We start from the raw sequence: 19,694 nt of genomic DNA on the forward strand, positions 1-19,694 counted from the left end.
CTTGAAGGAGAAAGGTTTAGATGAAATGTAGATTGAATTTGAGTTGCTCAGAATCTAGCTCACTTGGAAATTTACATTGTATTGACTGATGTTATTTTAGGGGACAAGATAGCTAAGAAGCCTAGCTAAAACCTTTTGCTAACCTAGTCTGCAGACATGGTTGAGGGTAGGGCAACTCTTGCAAATCAGTGTTTTTTAGGCTTAAAGTTTAAAGTGCTTTTCCTTCAGAAACAGGTATCAGAATTCTCTGTGCAGTGAGATGGATTAGCAGTCTGTGCCCTTCAGTTAAAATTGAGAACTGGCATGTCTCATGCTATCAAAAATACCCTGACAGATGTAGCCCAGCACTGCTCAACAGCATAGATAAGCAATAGTTTCCAAGTGGGCCTGTAGTATCCAGAGGACAGGGTTGTATGAATTTGTTGTACTAAGGAGGAGATGAACAATAAATCTTGCCTAGTGTTTTCTGTTGCTTTTTTTTTTCAATTCCAGACTGTAGGTAAAGAACATGAATGAAGGTTCCATAGCTGCATTCAATTTGGTATTTCTCCTTAATCCAAATCACAAACAATTTGGCTTGATCCTTGCACATGTGTAATGACATATTGGGAGTTGGCTCACACAACAGCCTGCATGAATGTGAAGTATGGAAATATACAAGAAATTGCTTTGTGAGGTTCAGTCTTCACAGTCAGTCTTTAGGAAAGTGCTGCTTTGTTTGAAAGTCAACTACTCTACTTTTGTTTTTTTCTCCAAAGGTAAAATGACCGAAATGAAGTGGGAATGACTTGAAATGTTGTGGGCTTACCTTCACTCTTGAAGAGGTAGTCTATTATGAAAGCAAATCCCCATTCCAGGACAGGTTAGACAAAAGCACTTTTTAAGATGCAGTGTGATGTGGTGACAAATGTTTAAAATCCAGTTTTGGTATCACTTAAGAAATGCCCTTTTGGCATTTCAGACTAAAACTAACCAGTGTCTGGAGGTTGTTGCTGTGGCTGGGCTTTGCACACAGTAACCTTCCAGCTTAAAGTTTGGGCTGGTGCCAGAGGAGACTGGGGTGGTTTCACTCCTTTTTACCCACTTAGATATTGCAGCCAGAATAATGCAACAGAAACGCCCAGCCTGGGATTCCCCTCCCCCATGACACTGGGGTAAAATATCTTGGGTTGAGAAAAGAGGAAGGAAGTTCAGAACAGCAGCAAATCTCACAGAACCTTTGCAGCTGCCTCGCCTTACTGCCAGTCCTTGGTGACAGCAGCTGAGAAACTGATCTTGCTTCCAGTGTCTTTGTTACCTGTCTTGAAGCCTGTGTACTGTGGATCTTGGTTTCCTTGCTGGTGGACATCCTTTGGAGCCTCACGGATTCATGTATGATGGCGAGATGGCAGAAGACAGAGAACAAGACTGGCGTGGGTATGTACCTTAGCAAACTGCCATTTGAGTTATGTTTTCAAACTTCTGAACAGGATGTGGGTAGGTGTTTGCTCTAGTGCGAGTAGTTAACACCCTCCACTTCACCATGGTGGTTTAATTGACATCATCTTTCAAACAGAATGACAAGAAGTACCAAGTGTCAGCTTGGGAGACACTACCACACACACCTCTCAAAACCTGGACTCTTGCAATAATGCAGCTGGTTTTGTCTTGGTATTTTAGAAACAGAATAAGTAGGATGTTGTAAAATAAGTAGCACCTAGAAGTTAGAGGAGACAAATGTAGGAGAAGGGGAACCCTCCAGTTCCTTGTGAGACTGATAACATTACAGGAAAACCTGTACGTGAGGCTACAGGTAGGACTTTTTTGAGGGAAGATCATTTTCCAGTGTAAGTTTTGTGAGGGACTTAAGTTGCTGTTGTGTTGTTTGTTGGGTTTGGGTTTTATAAGCCTTAAAATAGTTGTTAAAGCAGCAGGACATGTACTTCAGGTGCTTCTGAAGTTAACTGCAGGTTCCCAGTACATGAGGCTGTTCATCTTGTAGTGCTTATGTTTTACCTGCCGCTGCACAGTTATTGATTTGGAGTCCCCGAGTTCTTCTAAAGACAAGTTTTGTTTGAAAGCAACCATAGTATTTTGTGGTAGTGCTGCAAACAACCCCACCCAGCCAGCTTCACAAAAGAAAATGAATCATCAAGGAATTAATAAGAGGAAAATGCTTTCTTGTTCAACTTTCATGTGCAGCAGTAGCAGAATTGTGAAATAAAAGTAGCCTATTCTAGTGGCAGTTTGTATTACAAAATTAGGGGTGTAAATATTTTCTGTTTCAGTTTTGCCTTTTTGCACTTAATTTCCTTAAAGAAGTTGAATTGGGAGAACATGACTGGGTTCACTGGATGTGGTCTCTATTCCTCTCTTAGTGACAGGTGTTACCTTGCATGTGGAAAAAAGTACTAGATACAAATCAGTTACTTGTAGGAATGATATAAACAAGATTCCCTTCTAATAGCTTTTTAAAAGGAGCATTTTGGGTCAGGGTGAGTTTCGTGTAATTACAAAAAACACTGCTTGTCTGCTGCTATAATCTTTAACATTATAGGGAAAAAACTCTTAAGTATTATTCAGCCTGGAGAAGACGCTGAGGAGACTTTCTGGTGCCTGAAGGGAGCCTACAAGAAAGCTGGAGAGGGTCTGTTTACAAAGGCATGCTGTGGTATGGTGAGGGGCCATGGTATGAAATAAAAGGAGATAGAAACTGGATGTTAGGACCAAGGGTTGTGGAAACCTGGAAGAGGTTGTTGAGGTAATTGAGGCCCCATCCTTGGAGATACTCAAGTCAGGCTCAACAGGGTTCTTAGCAATCTGATCTAGAGGATGATGTCCCTGCTGGCTGCAGTGAGGTTGGACCAGATGACCTTCAGAGATCATTCCCAACCCAAAGCATTCTATGATTATATATTCCACTGATTTGTTAATTTTCCCCACATACTCCTTCAGTGGACCTACCTACTGGGTTTCATCCAGGGTGTCCCTCAAAAAGGCCCCTGGTTGTGATCAGTCACCTGTTCAGCAGTCAGGAAGCCATGCTAAGCTTGCAGTGACATTTTGCCTTTTTGTACCTTCCCTTATAGCTGGTTAAGATTGCCCAGGATGCAAAAAGCAAGCCTGATAGTGTAGTTGCTGTGGTATCTGAAAGGTGTAGCAAGCCACACTTAAAACCAGTCTTGTGAAACATCTTGGTTCACAACCTAATGAGAGGTCAGTGAAGTTTGTTTTCTTGCATCCTACCATGTGTTTTGATGGAACGAGGCACTGCACTGTTTGATTTAAAATGGTGTATTCAGAACATGCAGATGTGTACAGCAGTAGTCTTTTATACTCCTAAGAATGTTTCATTAAAAGTACAGCAGTAGTCTTTTATACTCCTAAGAATGTTTCATTTAAAGTACTAGGGTTTTAACCGAATTATGAGCACATTTAGTGCATAAAATAATAGGAAAGCAAGTTTAATGGCAGTGTTTTGATGAAGTTTGAATTGCCATAGATACAACAAATTCAGGAGGTTTTTTTTACAAACTCTATTTGATCCATCAGTGGACCAGTGCAGTACAAATGTTGTTGCTGTTCAAATGCTGCCAGCTCTAATAACTATGACATGTGTTTTAGAGTACCATGTGCTATGTGTGGCTTGTAGGTGATATTAGTTTGATCACTACTAGGTGCAGGCACCCCTTTCTCAAATAATGGCCTGCTACAAATGATTTATTTTTTCTCCCACCCATCTGCCTGTTCTCTTCTTTTCCTGAGGTAGAACAGGCAGGCTGAAAGCATACAAACAGACTGACTTTGCTGACTATAGTCCAATTGTGAAAGTTGGTAAGCTTTTAGAGTAACAGCCTGGAAGCTTCATGACCACTTAGGGCTGCTTGGGCTTCTCTGTTTTCAGAAATCTTTGCTGTCAAGTTTCTCATGAAAGATCTCATGTTGAATTCAAAGCCTTTTATTTAGAAGGATGCCTTCAGTTTCTGCTGATGAGCAGAGCTTCAGCTCAGAGTGCTGGGCCCAGTCTACTTTGGATGAGCAGTAGTATGCTGAGTACTTAAGGAAGACCATAGAATCCCCTCATTATGGCAGAGTTCAGTCTGTGTCCACATCTGTATTGTACTTAATGAACTACAATACTCTAGATAGCTGATGCTCAAGTTTGCATCTAGAAACCATACTCTTGATTTGATACCTGAAGTTCAGTCTTGGACTTGAATCATTCCCTGCATAAATGCATTCTACTTTAATGGACTGTACAAGACAGAAGCTGTGGTAGACTAGTGGGTTTGGGTGAATGTTTCCCAGTGAAGTGCAAGAAGAGAAGTGGAATCTGCTTAGACCTTGAAGAAAATTTCTTATTTGTGAAAAATGTACAGGCTCAATCCACAATGGTGGAGCACAAAGCTTACAGGGTTCTTTCCAGAAAGCAAGAACTGTTGCTGGGACTGCATAATGTACTCCCAGGAGGTTTGTCAGTGTCCTTTGCTGAATAATTTCTTATTTCATGCAGAGAAAATGGTAACTGAATACGAAGAGGAGACGTGTAAGGGAAGAAGGTGCTACTTTTACACTGCTACTCATAAAAGCAGAGCTTAGGTACTTTAAAAATAAAATGGAGTAGGATTCTTATTGAGACTGTTCCTTAGAAATGTGCAAAACACTTCCTGAGCTGCTGTGTAGAAATCATAACAGAGAGTCTTCCTGTGAAGTGAAGAGGTGCTTCAGCAAAGGTATACCTCAAGAAAAAAAAATAACCAGCACTACCAAAAACCCCCACAGTTCTTTCTAAGTGGAAAGATGGAAGGTAGCCAAGGAAACTGACTTGAAGCTGATGAGTCTCAAAGTGAAACCATGTACTGTCTGTATTTGTCACAAAGAACAGAACAGGGATTCCACATGAAGGAAAACAGGTGAGGAAGACAGGTAGGAAGATGAAGATGTTAAATGGTTTTAGTGTTGCAGTTCTGTGGGGTTGTGCTCACTGCTTCTATCTTGCATTAGCTTACAGTCTAATCATGTGAAGAGCAAGAATCAGGGCTTTTGAAGTACACAGATACTGAGGGAGGCATTCTGTTACCTAGATTACTCTGAGTTTTTTAGAGTGTTTCCTGTGTGAATGTTCCCAAACTACAACTTTTGGAAATTATTTTTGCCTGCTTGTCCTTTAGTTTGAGGGCACAAATTCCTAAGATGCTAACTGTGCTTCTGTCTCAATCTACAGCTGTTTGAAATAATTTTATCAGGAATCTTGAACAAAGAGTGACTGTTTAACATACCTTGTGTGTTGGAACATCAACAGGAATGTTCTCTACACATTTTTCACTGCTCTACTTTGGAAAGCACAAGATACCAAACAGCCTATATTCTATAGTAAAACCTCTCTCATGAAGTTTCCACTTAGACATTTAGAAAAGTCTTAGCTGATACAGCCACTTCCTTTGTCAATTCGTTACTGCACTTTTCAGTATATTAGTTGGTGTTAAATGAAGTTTTTAAGAGAGCATACCCAATCTGCACTATGAGTATCTGACTTGCTAACTGGAATTTCTCTTTTGAGACAAATACAACTGTGAGGAGAGCAGTTCATAGTCTGAAATAGGAAGTATATGCTAGCCAACAGTAATTATATATACTAGTGAACAGTAATTGTAATCTGTGTGGACATGTCAAGGGAACAGTAAGAGCACAGACACCCTTCTCCCCCAAATACTCTGGCAGTATCTCTTTAAGCATCATGGTAACATAGAAGGGTTCTTTGCAGTCTTCCATTTCTTTAAAGCTGTGCCAAGACTACTGAAAGGAAACCAGTCAGGACAATAACACATCTACTACTTGAATTTGATTTTCATGACAATGTCTTCAAGGTTCTCTTGAGTAAATGACTGGATCTGACCAGCAGAGCCTTCCTTTCAAGTATTTTTTTTATTATTATTTTTTTTTCTACCTCCTTATGTGTAATGATCCAAGGTCTGATCTACCCAGTCTGGGGCAGGAACTGGTGGGAAAGTATTTGTGTCAACACCAAAAAAAACCCAAACAAAACCCCAATTTTTGGTCCAACAAGATGCTGAATTTAACCTGAAATTACTGCTAATTTCTGTTCCAAAACTATAATGAAAGAAACAAGAAACACAATTTACAGAACTCTTGAAGATGATGAATGGATTTAGCTCTACACTTCAGATATTTGCATGAAAAATAATTTAATTTGAAATTTAATTTTAAGTAAAAGGTGTCATTAGTATACTTTTTGGTCTGGCAATGATGGATGTCGTGCTTTAGAAGTCTGAACAGGAAAGCAAAAGGAATGCAGGAATATGCTGCAGGTATCATAGAATCAACCAGGTTGGAGGAGAACTCCAAGATCATCCAGTCCTACCTATCACCCAGCCCTATCCAGTTAACTAGACCATGGCACTAAGTGCCTCTTTCAGTCTTTTCTTGAACACCTCCAGGGATGGTGACTCCACCACCTCCCTGGGCAGCCCATTCCTATGCCAATCACTCTCTCTGAGAAGAACTTCCTCCTAACATCCAGCCTAGACCTCCCCTGCCACAAGTTGAGACTGTGTCCCCTTGTTCTGTTGCTGGTTGCCTGGGAGAAGAGACCAACCCCCACCTGGCTACAGCCTCCCTTCATGTAGTTGTAGAAAGCAATGAGGTCACACCTGAGCCTTCTCTTCTCCAGGGTGACACCCCCAGCTCCCTCAGCCTCTCCTCACAAGGCTGTGTTCCAGGCCCCTCACCAGCTTCATCACCCTTCCCTGGACATGCTCCAGTATCTCAATATCTCTCTTTAATTGAGAAGCCCAGAACGGGACACGGTACTCTAGGTGTGGCCTCACCAGTGTAGACTCAGACCAGGCAGACTCAGCTTTCTAGATACATTTTTCCCTAGTCAGAAATGCTGTGAGTTTGAGGGCTCTGGATATGAGGATGGATTGGGGCACTCTAATGAGAAAACGAAGGAAATCCTGCTGACTGATATCTTGCCTGCAAGCAGAGGCTGTGCTATTAGCTGGTGTACTGTTCCTACTTATATGGTTTACCTGTAGTTCCAGCATTAGTTATTTTGTTCATTTTCCCTGCGTGGTAAAAGCTTCAGCCACATGTACTCTGTAAGGCTACTGTAAAACCTGCAACTAAGCTCATCAAGTAAAAATACACAGAAACAAATGTTTGCCGTAGCAGCCCACATCCTGTAGCCTTTGAATGCAAAAAGAAACTAGTCAAGAAGCTTTTTTTGCTGAATTCTCTTTGAAACTTAGCTGTTTCTTAACCACATGTAGATAAGTTTCTGATTAGAATGCTTTTAAAATCTGCAGCTCCTGAGTACTTTTCAGACAACATTTTCTGTTCTTCTCACATAAAACCGAGTTTCGTGTTGAAATGAGACATCTAAACCCAGGGAAGGATTGAGTAAAACCAGTTTTGATAGGCATCTCTGTACCCCTTCTCACCAGTGGTGCCAGAAATTTCAGCCAACTAGGTGTTTCAATTGTTAGACAAGCAGATGAGCAATTCAGCAGCATGATGAACATTTATGTATGAAAGAGCTGCCTCTAAATAGATGCTCATAAATCCCATGCAAACCAGTTGCTATGAATATGTTGTTTTCATCCATATACAAGGAGTTTTTCATTGTTGTTTTTTTCAGCACCTTTGCATTATCACAAGAGATGAGATGTAGTGACAGTAGTTGGAGAATTTTGGTAAAAATCTCTTTCTGTTTCTTTACTTGAGTGTATTTATCCTTGTACCAGCATCCTAATAACCATCTGTGGATTTCAGTTTGTATATGGCTGTATTGACTTTTTTATTTTTGTCTTTTAATTTCTCAGCAATATACAACTTCAAAGGCACAGGACTACCACAGCTACCTCTACAGATTGGTGATGTTGTCCATATCTTGGAGTCCTGTGAAGGTAAGCCAGTTGCCTTTAGGCTGCAGGTATCCTTTTACTCAACAGTCATGTCCTGTGTTACTTAAGTGGTTGTCTAATGCTCTTATTGTTATTGGCGGTGGTCTGTTTCAACAAAGAACCCATTCATTCTTGGAGAGCCAAAATCAGAAATGTTACAGTACACATGAGACTTTTTTGGGGAAGCTTTATTTGGTAACAAGGAAGTCATCAAGGTGAATGTAGAGTTTATGAAGTTTTTATCAGGCTTTATGCCTGGTGGAAGTTACATTGGGTTTGATTCCCATTGTAATGTAGTATATTTCTGTCTCAAAACTAAAGATTTGTTGATAAGAGATATTGAGCAGCCTAGTCATCTTGTAGCATAAGATAGAAACCTGTAATGCTAAAGTAATTTGAATGACAGAAACATTTCAGAAAACCACCCAACTTGTTGAGCATGCTAAACAGGAGGAGTTCAAGTCATGGATGATAGATAGCAGACATGCTGATCTCAACTGATGCAGTAGGTATGGAGGTATCAGACCAACTGGCATAAGCAAAAGGAACCACGTGCAAGCAGCAGAAAAACAAGTAAACAGAACAGTTAGTGCAATGTTGGCAAGTGCTGGCTTCATTGTTGATACTGCATTGATAGTATCTTCCTTCATACTGATCTGAGCTGTACCTTTCCAATCTATGTCCTCTTGGTTTAGGAGGAGATGTGTGTTATATATTGCATTGCAAAACAGCTTGTCCCACCTTTTTAAAGTGAGTGTGGGGCTCTTAAATTCTGTATAAGATTGTCTGTACTTGGCTATGCAAGATTTGAGGTAGACCATGTAATCATACTTGCTGATGGACAAGTCACGCTGATATATTTCCTAGGAGCTTCTTTACCCATATGGTTTTTGTGGTAACTATTAATTTTGAGCCATCCTGTATAGGTAGTTCTTATGTGAAACAACCCCTCTGACTTGGTTTTTCTATGCATATGTTCTGTCATACTAATTGCATTCTCTATTCCTTTTAGATTGGTACAAGGGTTATCTAGTAAGACATAAAGGATCAGAGGTAGGATTGCAATGTTCATTCCTATAAGAATGCTGTTCAGGAATTAGCTCATTAAACGTTTTGGGCTTTTCTAGTGTCTTTAATCGGTCTTATTCTGATCCCTCATGTCCATTCTCTGTCATTTCAAGAGTAATAGAAAGATCAGCATTTGTCCTGGACAGTGTTGGTAAATACTGGAAGTGAGGACTGGGAGAAGCAGATCTGTCTGTTTCTATACTTCTAGGATTCTTTAGACTACATTGAATACAAACAACTCCCCTGAGACATACATTCTGGTACCTCTTTTGCTACTTCTTGGTGAGCACCTCACTGTATGGCTCTAGGTAGTACAAAAGGAGACCATCATCTCAGTTGCAGTTGTGTTACATATGCCTTGGAGGACTTCACTGCATCTATTGTGTGTTGCAAATGCAAGTTAATTCTTTTTTCTTTAGGCAAGCTGAGTTTTAGACACAGTATTCTTGCTTCTTGTGCTTCAAGTGATTTCCTTTGTCTGTTGCCATTTCTTTCACTGGATGCTATGAGCCTATATCAGCATTGCCATTATGGTTTGATAATCAAGTTGACTAACAAAGTAGACTAAACCAGATGGTGTTTTTTTTTCTCTTAGAATGAGAAATGTGTGGCCTGACACACAGGCAATATGTTTCTTTAATATATACTTTCACTGTATGTACTCTTTTCTGGGAGGATGGGAGTGGAACATGGTGTTTCTTAGGAACAAACATTGTATGCATGCTGTGTTTGCTCAGAAATGCATCTAGCTGGACAGAAAACTAGACAGGCAGCAATTCATCTGGAGATGACAGGTTTTGTTTGTGGTTGTAGTTTGAAGACAATGTAGAAGTGCATTTTGGAAAACTCATTTGGTACTTAGGTTTTCTTGCAGAATTAAGAGTAGATTTTATTTTTTAAGTGTTTTGGTCTGTTGTTTGTTTATTTGCTTTTCTCCTCCAACAGGGAATATTTCCTAAATCTTTCATCCACATCAAGGAAGTTTCTGTGGAAAAGAAAAGGTATTGAATTTTATTGTTTTATTATATTAAGGGCCTTGTCTGCTAAAGAAAGAGTTTTAAGGCATGTCTATGCCTCAAACACAGTAACTATAACAAAACCATGTAAGTCCTGCAGTTTCTTTCGTTTTCATTTTGTTACATTGTCTTCTTTCTTAGACATACAGAAAATATCCTACCTGCTGAAATGCCTTTAGTTCAAGAGGTTACAACTACACTTTGGGAATGGGAACACATCTGGAAACAGCTCTATGTGGTATGACACCTGCATGCCGTGTTTGACCTGTTAATTAGATGGTGAATTTTCTACTACCTGAGTAGTCCCTTCTAATGGATAACCTGTTTCAATAACTTGGCACTCGCTGCTCTGGGATTACAGACGTTGGAGTTTGTTTTCTTTCTGTTTGGGCAAAGAAATGTAGAATATGGTGCAGTTGCCTCTCATGAGTATATTTTCCAAAGCACACAACTTCTTAGTCTTCCTCCTACGTTAAACTCACTTGAAACTCTTGTTTCAGTGAATGACACTGGAACTGTTTTATTGTCTTGTATACACTTTGTTACTTGTCTCTTGAAATGTATTCATATGACAGTCAAATGTTATTGTTCCAAGCATCTCTTATCGGTAATCTCATACAGAAGTAAACTGCATCTATAATGTTTTCTCTTGATGAGAATTACCGAATTTTAAACCAGCAAAATTAAGTTTTAGAAAAGGTAATTCCCTGCCACTATGCAACCTGCTGATATTTCACATCATTTCTTTATGATCATGTGGGAGACTCTGTCCTTTGTAGTTTCTGGAATGAAAGGAGGAAGGAAGCCAAGCTCAGTACTTAGCCTAATTCTTGCTCCTGTAATCATTTAGCATTAAATATGACATGTGCTTTAATTGCCAAGACTAACTTTTCACTTGAGGTTAAGGCTTGAGAACCTATCATTTTATTTTCTCTCTTCAGGCAAATAAGAAAGATCGGTTCCAGCAGGTGCAGTCTATGATGTATGACTTAATGGAGTGGCGGTCGCAGCTTCTGTCCGGCACTTTGCCCAAAGATGAGCTCAAAGAACTCAAACAGAAAGTCACTTCCAAAATTGACTATGGTAACAAGTAAGTGACCAAAATTGCTGCTGGAAAACATGATTTGTTTTAAAGCACCCAGGTAGGATGAAGATGATAATGAAGCTCCCCTCTTCACAGTTTTGTGACACATCAGTGTGAGATGCAGACATGCTGAACCTTCCCTTGCAGGCTTATCCCTGTTATTCCTGTTATAAGAGTAGATACCATGGTGATGCTTCTCATAACAAATCGTTGTGAGGTGAGACTTGAGATTGGAATATGAAGGGGAAATAAAAGACCAGGAGGGAAAAGGCATGTTTATGAGAGCAAAGGAGAACAGAGCACAGCAGTTTTGCCATGGCACTGTGATAGTAAGAGATTAACAAATGCAGAAGGTAACAGGGAAAACCGATTCATCTGATTACAATGGTTACATATTAAGTAGCAAAAATGAGGGAGCCTCCTTGAAGTCATGGAACCTGGTCAATCTATTTTATTTCATAGACATTTCTGAGTTTTGGTGATATTACTGAAAAAATCCTACAATGGATAAACACTGTGCAACACCTCAAAACAAACCAGCAAACAACCATCATGGGGTTTAGTTTTTTCTCCAATCAAATACTGTTGCATACATTTAAACTTAGGATATTGCTCTAAAACTTAAAGCTGCTCCTTTTATCTCTCAGCTCTCAGCTTTGTTTTTATAGAAGAAAATAACTTTGCCATTGCGCTCTTTGTATTTTTGCAGGATACTTGAGCTAGATCTAATAGTTAGAGATGAAGATGGAAATATCTTGGATCCAGATAAAACCAGTGTCATCAGCCTCTTTCATGCACATGAAGAAGCAACTAATAAAATCACTGAGCGAATTAAGGAGGAGATGGTAGGAATGACTGGGCAAATGTTATGCTTCCTTTCCCAAGATCAAAATGAAGATGCAGTACAAGGGCTTGAGGATGTAACCTTCTATCCCAAAAGCTGGTGGAAAATTTTGTCTCTAGGCATATATTCCCATTTTTGTGCTTCACATATTGCTGAGTCTCAAAGGCATTTAGTTGCATTTGTGTGCTGGACCCAAGCTATGGGCTAGCCTGGAAGCCTGTGTCTACAGCTGGGTTTAAATCCATTCTTGGCTTCCTCAATAGAAATGTCCCTTACTTCCATGTGTGGGCTACTGAATTGCCTGACTTAGTAGTGAATAATTTCATGGCGTTCAGGCTGTGAACTACAACTAAACAAAGCTCTTATTTAGAAGCCATTGATGTCACTAGTTTGCTGTGTGTTGGTACTAGTTAATTGTATGGAGTTGAAGATGTTAAGCTCACTAAAGAGGAACTCAGGAGAACTTGATGTAATCTTGTGGACACCAGAATTTGCCTAAGCAAAGCTGATGAGTGCACAGATGTAATCTTTTAAAATGCAAAGCGGGTGATGTACTTCCTTGACCTTGTTGAATATGAAATCTGTTCAGGGATCTGTGAGATACTTTCTTCTTTTATTCATTCATGGGAAAATAAACAGTAACAAAGCAAGTAAAACACCTGACAAAAAGTTAAGAGGTCAAGACATGACAGTAATGCCCATGACAAATCACTGCAAAACAACTTATCAGTAGTTCTTATCAGTGCCACTAAAGTGCTTGTAGTATCCTCCCCTCTCCCCTTCCCCAACCCATTTTATTTCATATAACTGGCTAATGATTTTTCCCTTTTTGAGCAGTCAAAAGATCAACCAGATTATGCATCCTACTCCCGAATGTCTTCATCCCCCACCCACAGCCTCTATGTCTTTGTGCGGAATTTTGTTTGCCGAATTGGAGAGGATGCAGAGCTCTTTATGTCCTTGTATGACCCACAGAAATTAACAGTTATAAGGTAAGTTTTTTTTCAGTTGCAAAAGGGGAGCGAAAAGAGGTAGCCCAAACGAAGTAAAATAGTTGCCAACAGGTGAGTAAAGTGGAGAGCATACATGAAAGGAGGCAAACAAAGGAAAGGGAAATGTATGCAGTTGGCCACTACTAAAGAATTCGAGGATAAAGGATCCTAAATACTTAGCTATTTGCTAAACTGATGATTTCAGAATTTTGGAGGAACCTGAGACCACTTCAAGGTTAAAAGATTATTCTTGATGGAGTATATTGCAATGCCTGTAGTCAAGTACCAAAACAGGGAAGGGGACAAACTGGGTGAACCATAAATTCAAAGATGGATTAAGATTCTGTGCTGTCTTCCCATTAAATACAGTTTCCTGCATTCTGTGTTATGTTAAACTTAGTTTTTAAACCACATTGATTGTATTTTGTGTAGCATTCTTCTTGTCTTTTTAGTCTGGTATCATTAAATAACAGACTGTTTCAATAGCAGTCACCCCAGACTATTGTCTGTTATGCAACTTTTATGTTCTATGGTTTTTTAATGTACTGTGAAAGGAAGGAATGTTTAAACCACATGGCAATAAGGTATTTATCCTCAAAACAGTGAGAACTACTTGGTGAGATGGGGGAGTAGAGGCTTTCCAAAGGAAATTGATATGCTCAACAATCTTAAAGTAGTGTTCACAGTAAGTATAAGTTCACTTTGTATTTGCAAATTGCATTGTCTTTTCTGTGTGGTTGCTATCAGCACTGCTGAAGATGGAACAGTATGAAGAAGGAAGCAGAAGGAATCCTAGTAACAGAGCAAGATTCTGAACCACTAAGTGCTTTCAGGCAGTGACAATGCTTCATTGTCCTTCCTTCAAATCAGTTTATTGCTTCATGAATTTATTGATGACTTGATGTGTTTATTGTTTAATGTACTGTACTTTTTGGTTTCTACTGTCATGTCCATTTCTTTGACTTTTTTAAACTTAGAACTGGCAGGGGTTTCTTCTTTTTTGCTTCTGGATTTGTTTTGTGGGTTGGTGTTTCGGTTTTTGTTTGTGGGTTTTTTTTTCACCCCTATTGATTACCGTGGCTCGACTATTCATTGGAGCTCCTGTTTGAGTTACACAACGTGATTCTTCCCCAAGTAAAATTGCCTTGATTTTTTTGTTTGTATCCTAGGATCTTGGAAATAAAGACCTTAGCAGAGACAAAATTTATTTAGTTTGCCAAATAGTTCGAGTGGGAAGGATGGATCTCAAAGACAGTAACTCAAAGAAATATACACAGGGACTAAGGAGGCCTTTTGGAGTGGCAGGTAACTGATGTTCTCCTGTGCTGTTTCTGAAGCAGGACCACAGTGATACTTGCCAACCCTGGACCAAACCACAACATGCCACAATAAAAAAATAATTCTATCAGCTATCTTCCAAATTTTGTTTTTTTAAGACCTTGAAGTCTGCACCTCCATAGCATTTTAATTCAGGTTAGAATTGTGCTTCAGAATTTAGTTTCTTAATAATTCATACTTACTGCTATGTGATGTGAACAAAAGCACAGTACCAGAATATGGTAAAAGAATTTCTTGCACATAACATAGAAGTTATGATTATATCCCCACAGCACCACCCATGTACTCTCACAACTGTATTTGCAGGATCAACCCAAAATTCATCTGAAGTAATTATTTCTTCACATGTTTGTCCTGTGGACTTGGCTCTAAATGTTCTGCCTCACAAATCTACTGTTAAACTGCTTTCTAGTGAAAAACCAATATTCTCTTTGAGGCACAAGAACATTAATGCACATTACTCCTAGATAAGAGGAACTATTTTGCAGTGCTATTATGTTTTGATGATTTTTCTCTTCTAGTTATGGATATTACAGATATCATAAAGGGAAAAGCTGAAAGTGATGAAGAAAAGCAGCATTTCATTCCCTTCCACCCGTAAGTCAATCCTAGATATCTTATTTCCTTTTTTATGCACGCAAAAATACTTTGATTTGTCTTCTGCTGTAACAACCTGTGAAATGTTGCAAGAAAAATAAATCTCAGAATAATTTTATAACAGTGCTAATTATTTAACTACCACTTCAAAAGGTATTTAATGCAGTGACAGGACAAGGAGGAATGGTTTTAAGGTGAGGGACAGTAGTTTTAGACCGTTTCTTAGGAAGCTGTTCTTCAGCACAAGAGTGGTGGGACTCTGGAATAAGCTTCCTGAGGAGGTTGTGAATGCCTCCTCCCTGGGGTTCAAGGCCGGAATGGATGAGGCCTTGAGCAGCGAAGTGTAATTGAGAGGCCAACCTGCCCATTGTGGGGAGATTGTGGAGTAGACGAACTCTAAGGTCTCTTCCAACTTAAATCCTTCCTTGTTTTTGTGAATGTGCTCCTTCAGACAGCTGGCACCACGTCTAGTCAACAAAACGCAAGTCAAATAGTTACACCTACTCAGCAGTAAGCTTGGCATTCCTAGTGATTTCTGCTTGATTCTGTTTGACATTTGAGACAAATGAGTGCAAATCTGTTTTGCCTTGCAAAGCAACTGAATCGTCATTCATTGCCTACATGCAAAAGAAATACTAGACCACCTGCCTCAGAATGTGGTGCTCACAGACCAAATGCAGATATGCCAGTACTCACTGGAAATGTTTCTGTATTCTACACAGCACAACTAGTGTGTACTATGGAGGAAAAAATGTTACTCTGAACGACACAAGTATGACAGAAACATGACACTGGGGCTGTTTAGTCTGGAGAAGAGAAGACTGAGTGTGGTTCTTATCCATGTCTATAAGGATCTAAGGAGTGGGTGTCAGGATGAGGATGCCAGTCTCTTTTTGGTGGTGCCCAGTGATAGCAAAACTGACAATGGGTACAAGCTAGAACACATGAACTTTGACCTCAACATGAGGAGACCTTGATGATGAGGGTGATGTAGCCCTGAAACAGGCTGCTCAGAGAGGTTGTGGAGGCTCTTTCTTTGGAGACTTTCAAAACCTGCCTTGATCTTGATTGACAGGGGTTTGGACTTAATCTCTGGAGGTTCCTTCCAACCCCTAACATTCTGTGACTTGGTGCCACGCTGCTTTATTGCTTCACTTGTTTATAATTCCATCCAAGTGTTTGTTATGGTGAAAATTTGTTTCTGATTTCAAAAGAATGTGAAAAGCATTCCAAATCCCTTTCTCAGGCTGTTTTTCAGGGAGAGTGGATTGAACTGCCATTTTGCATATAGTTGTGGTGTCCATTCCTACCAAATAATAAGCTTTCATACTGTCAGTCTGTCACAAAATGTCTGTTTAATTTTTCTCACTTGTGTATGCATAAGCTTAATGTGAGTTGTCTGCAACTTGGAGTAAGAGATAATGAAATTATAGAACATATCATAACAAAATCAAGTACAGCTAAGAAGGCTGAGGCTGTTTGTCACCTGTGTTCCCAATAGTGTTTGATATATCTAGCACTTAATTCTTAGCAGACATTCTTATTTCTCCTGCAGGGTAGTAGCAGAGAATGACTTTTTACACAGTCTCCTAAGCAAAGTCACTGCATCAAAGGGAGACAGTGGTGGACAAGGTAAAGTAGCCTTTATTTACTTTTAAATGAAGCAATGAGGTCTTTCTGTGGAACATCATTTTATATTGTTTACTGTTGAGAGACAGGCATTTCTGTTAGAGCTGAAGCACCATGTAGGCGTGAGTCAACTTCGATGCTGGAAGTGAATAATCTTGAGTTTGTTGCAAGAACTTGGAGACTCCTAGTAGCTAGAGGTTTGGATTTTAGAGGCTTTGTCTTCAGCTACAGGAATTGGAGGAAATTAATTCTTCTCACCATTCTGGTGGGTAGAAGAGCCAATCATGTGAAGAGATGTTTTGTTTTTGTTTGTTTTGTTTCCATAAAAGTCATCTTTTCCTCTTAACAGGTCTCTGGGTAACTGTGAAAATGCTTGTTGGAGATGTGATTCAGACTAGGAAGGACTATCCACATCTTGTGGACAGAACCACAGTTGTTGCTAGAAAGCTAGGATTTCCTGAAATAATCATGCCAGGTAGGAATAGAATTGTTGGGGATATATTCATTCTCATGGTTAATGAGCATCAGCTACTGCCTCGTTTACTTAGTTTTGTAGTTAACTAATGGGTAACTCCGTGGCTCTGCTGAATTTATTATTTATGGTAAGTTATGTTCTAATATTAGAGGCCTATATAAAATAGTGAAGTCCTTGGTAAGTATTTGCTAGTACATAAAGAGGAAAAAAATAAGATCAAGACAATGAGGAATAATCACAGCCATGTGGGCATAGATTTCTTGTCTTCTAAGTAGATTATGATGGATACTTATGTGAAATTTTGAATTAACTTTATCTTTTTGGTAATTTAATAGCAATAAACTCATGAGATTAGTTTCTTCAGTCTCTTGATTTTTATTTATGGTAAGATGTTTTCCAATTAAAATCATGTTGATGAAAAACAAAAAACACCTCCCTCAAGAAAAACAAAACCAAAAAAACCCCCAAACAATACAAATTATTGTATGAATTAGCCTCTAGAAAAAGAGCTGTAGACTGGGAAAATTCAAGTAATGGCAACATCTGACACCAGCAGATGTCAGTGCAGGACGAGAATTGCTGCAAGTCACATTGAGTACTCCCCATTGGTTCACTTCACACTGTACAAGCTTCTTAGCTAAGCATAACAGAGATGAAAATTGAAGTTCACGTCGAAAATAAGGCCTTTTTTATCTGTTTCCCTGCAAAAAAAAATTAGATTATTTTATGAATTTCAGTTGACTCTATGCTCTCACTGCTGCTTTTATTGATATTTTTTCAACATTTCAATTTCTGTTTTAGGAGATATAAGAAATGACATTTATATTACACTGCTGTATGGCGATTTTGATAAATACAATAAAACAACTCAGAGAAATGTGGAAGTGATTATGTGTGTCTGTGATGAAGAAGGAAAAGTGATACCAGTAAGTTTTCTTTTTCCCTCTGAGTGACTTGGAAAAATGTCTACTGTTATAGTTAGGTGAGAGAAGTAAGCCTTAAACTTCTTATAAATGTTTATAAGATACCGTTGTGTAATAACTTGCACTTCCTTCACTTCTGTCATCTTGTGAAATCTTGTGCCTGACACATTTTATGATGTCTGAAGTAACATATCTGTTGAAGTCCCATAACTGTCTTGCATAAAACTGTAATGACAAATAAGCCTGAATGACCTATTTTAACTGTGCCAGGGCACAGATACTGTTTCTGACAATTACCGCATTCTTACTCTAGGGTTTTTCTGGTGGAAATTCCCAGAGGAATGTAATAGGCACATGAAAATGTCAGAAGAACTGTTTCTGGTACATAACAAACCCCTGATTTGTACCAGAAAGACTGTGCCATTGTCCCTTGAATGAATTACATGACCAATAACTAAGTTAGAGGCAATGGAGGAGTGTGAACACTGTACATATGCCACATAAATATTTAGAGTGTATTTTAGCTTGTCTGGCTCTCCTTTGAGTAATTCTTGTCTTTTCCTTCAGACTTTTTAACAACAGTTAAGTATTCCAGGGGATTTTTGGCCTTTGCTTTCCTGAGTCTTGTACTATTCAATAGATCAGCACTGTGATCATGAGGGTGAAATTATAATGACATATCTTGAGCTAAAATAAAAATGGAATAACTCATTGTGGCTCATGATTTGGTCAAGTATATTTATGAACTGCAATTAAATGCTTGACCTGTAGTTGAGTTGAAAAGTTTGAGTGAAGAAAATCCTAAACCCATGTAATGATTAGGGTCCATACAAGGAACTGTAACCCTGATCAAAAAACTCTAGCTGTACATATGAAAACACTCGATTACATGACTTGCATGTAGCTAACTCTGTGAAATAAACCTCGCAGTCTCTGTTCTGACTATTCCTAAATAATAGGCTTCAAATACATACACCAGAGTGTCCTGAAAGCAATAAACCTATGACAGTGCATTAAATCTTTCATTCTGACATTATTTATATTCAGTTCTGCAGATGCATCCTTCTGCAAATTCTAGGAGAAAGTAGCTTTGTCACTTTCTGATCTGAAATATGTGTCCTGTTTGTCTCTGCTTTCTGTGAGTAATATGTCTTAGATATGTGTAAGCAACTATATTGAGGAGTTACTTGAAATGCTTCTGGATGCAAGCAGTAAGAGAAATAACAGCTTTTCCCTTATAGCTTCGAAAAAGATAAACGAATACCAATAACCTTTCAGGGTTTACATTAATTTCAGTGTTTCTAATTATCCATTAATCAGAACTAGTATATATTCCTTAAGCAGGAAGCTCTGCTTAGATGTAGACTAGTTGTAGTTGGAGAACTAGCACTAGATTTGCTCTTGTGAGTAAAAGGCTCTGTTTTTCTAAGTCAGTGTCACAGACTATATTCAAACAAGTTGGTGCATAAGCCTTGCAAAATGTCCATTCAGGAAGATGAGGCATATGTTTCTGCAACTAAATCACTCTGACCAGACTTCACAAATCATCGTCAGGTATCAACATTACACCTTTCTTCCCACAAGGCGTCTTGATGTTTGAAGCAGACTTCAAAGATGGTCTGGATTTTCAGCACCTTTGTGCTAGTTACTGTAGTCTTGCTTCTCTGGTTGTCAGTGTTAACAGTCACTTTGGGTGTACAATCCTCAACCACAGTCAGATGGCAAATGCAGATGTGGGCCAAGAGTCTCCCAAGGTTCACTAAACAAGCTCAATTCCTAGATGACAATAGGGTTTGAACTCAGTCAAAACTTGGAGTTAGATCT

General features: G+C 39.0%; 1 protein-coding gene across 1 annotated transcript in view; it reads left to right on the forward strand.

The window, feature by feature from the left end:
- The first annotated feature begins 1,343 nt into the window (after positions 1 to 1,343).
- DOCK2 (dedicator of cytokinesis 2) overlaps positions 1,344 to 19,694 on the forward strand; it is a 167,146-nt gene continuing 148,795 nt past the window's right edge. Inside the window, exons 1-14 of the mRNA XM_064161633.1 lie at positions 1,344 to 1,416; positions 7,824 to 7,907; positions 8,917 to 8,957; positions 9,918 to 9,973; positions 10,130 to 10,226; positions 10,930 to 11,078; positions 11,782 to 11,917; positions 12,751 to 12,908; positions 13,512 to 13,593; positions 14,078 to 14,213; positions 14,768 to 14,843; positions 16,399 to 16,475; positions 16,822 to 16,947; positions 17,749 to 17,873. Coding sequence (XP_064017703.1) covers positions 1,374 to 1,416; positions 7,824 to 7,907; positions 8,917 to 8,957; positions 9,918 to 9,973; positions 10,130 to 10,226; positions 10,930 to 11,078; positions 11,782 to 11,917; positions 12,751 to 12,908; positions 13,512 to 13,593; positions 14,078 to 14,213; positions 14,768 to 14,843; positions 16,399 to 16,475; positions 16,822 to 16,947; positions 17,749 to 17,873 — 1,386 coding nt within the window. The 5' untranslated portion in view covers positions 1,344 to 1,373. The remainder of the gene's footprint in view (positions 1,417 to 7,823; positions 7,908 to 8,916; positions 8,958 to 9,917; positions 9,974 to 10,129; positions 10,227 to 10,929; positions 11,079 to 11,781; positions 11,918 to 12,750; positions 12,909 to 13,511; positions 13,594 to 14,077; positions 14,214 to 14,767; positions 14,844 to 16,398; positions 16,476 to 16,821; positions 16,948 to 17,748; positions 17,874 to 19,694) is intronic.

Source organism: Pogoniulus pusillus, chromosome 22 (genome assembly GCF_015220805.1).
Source record: "Pogoniulus pusillus isolate bPogPus1 chromosome 22, bPogPus1.pri, whole genome shotgun sequence".
Classification (NCBI taxonomy): Eukaryota; Metazoa; Chordata; class Aves; order Piciformes; family Lybiidae; genus Pogoniulus; species Pogoniulus pusillus.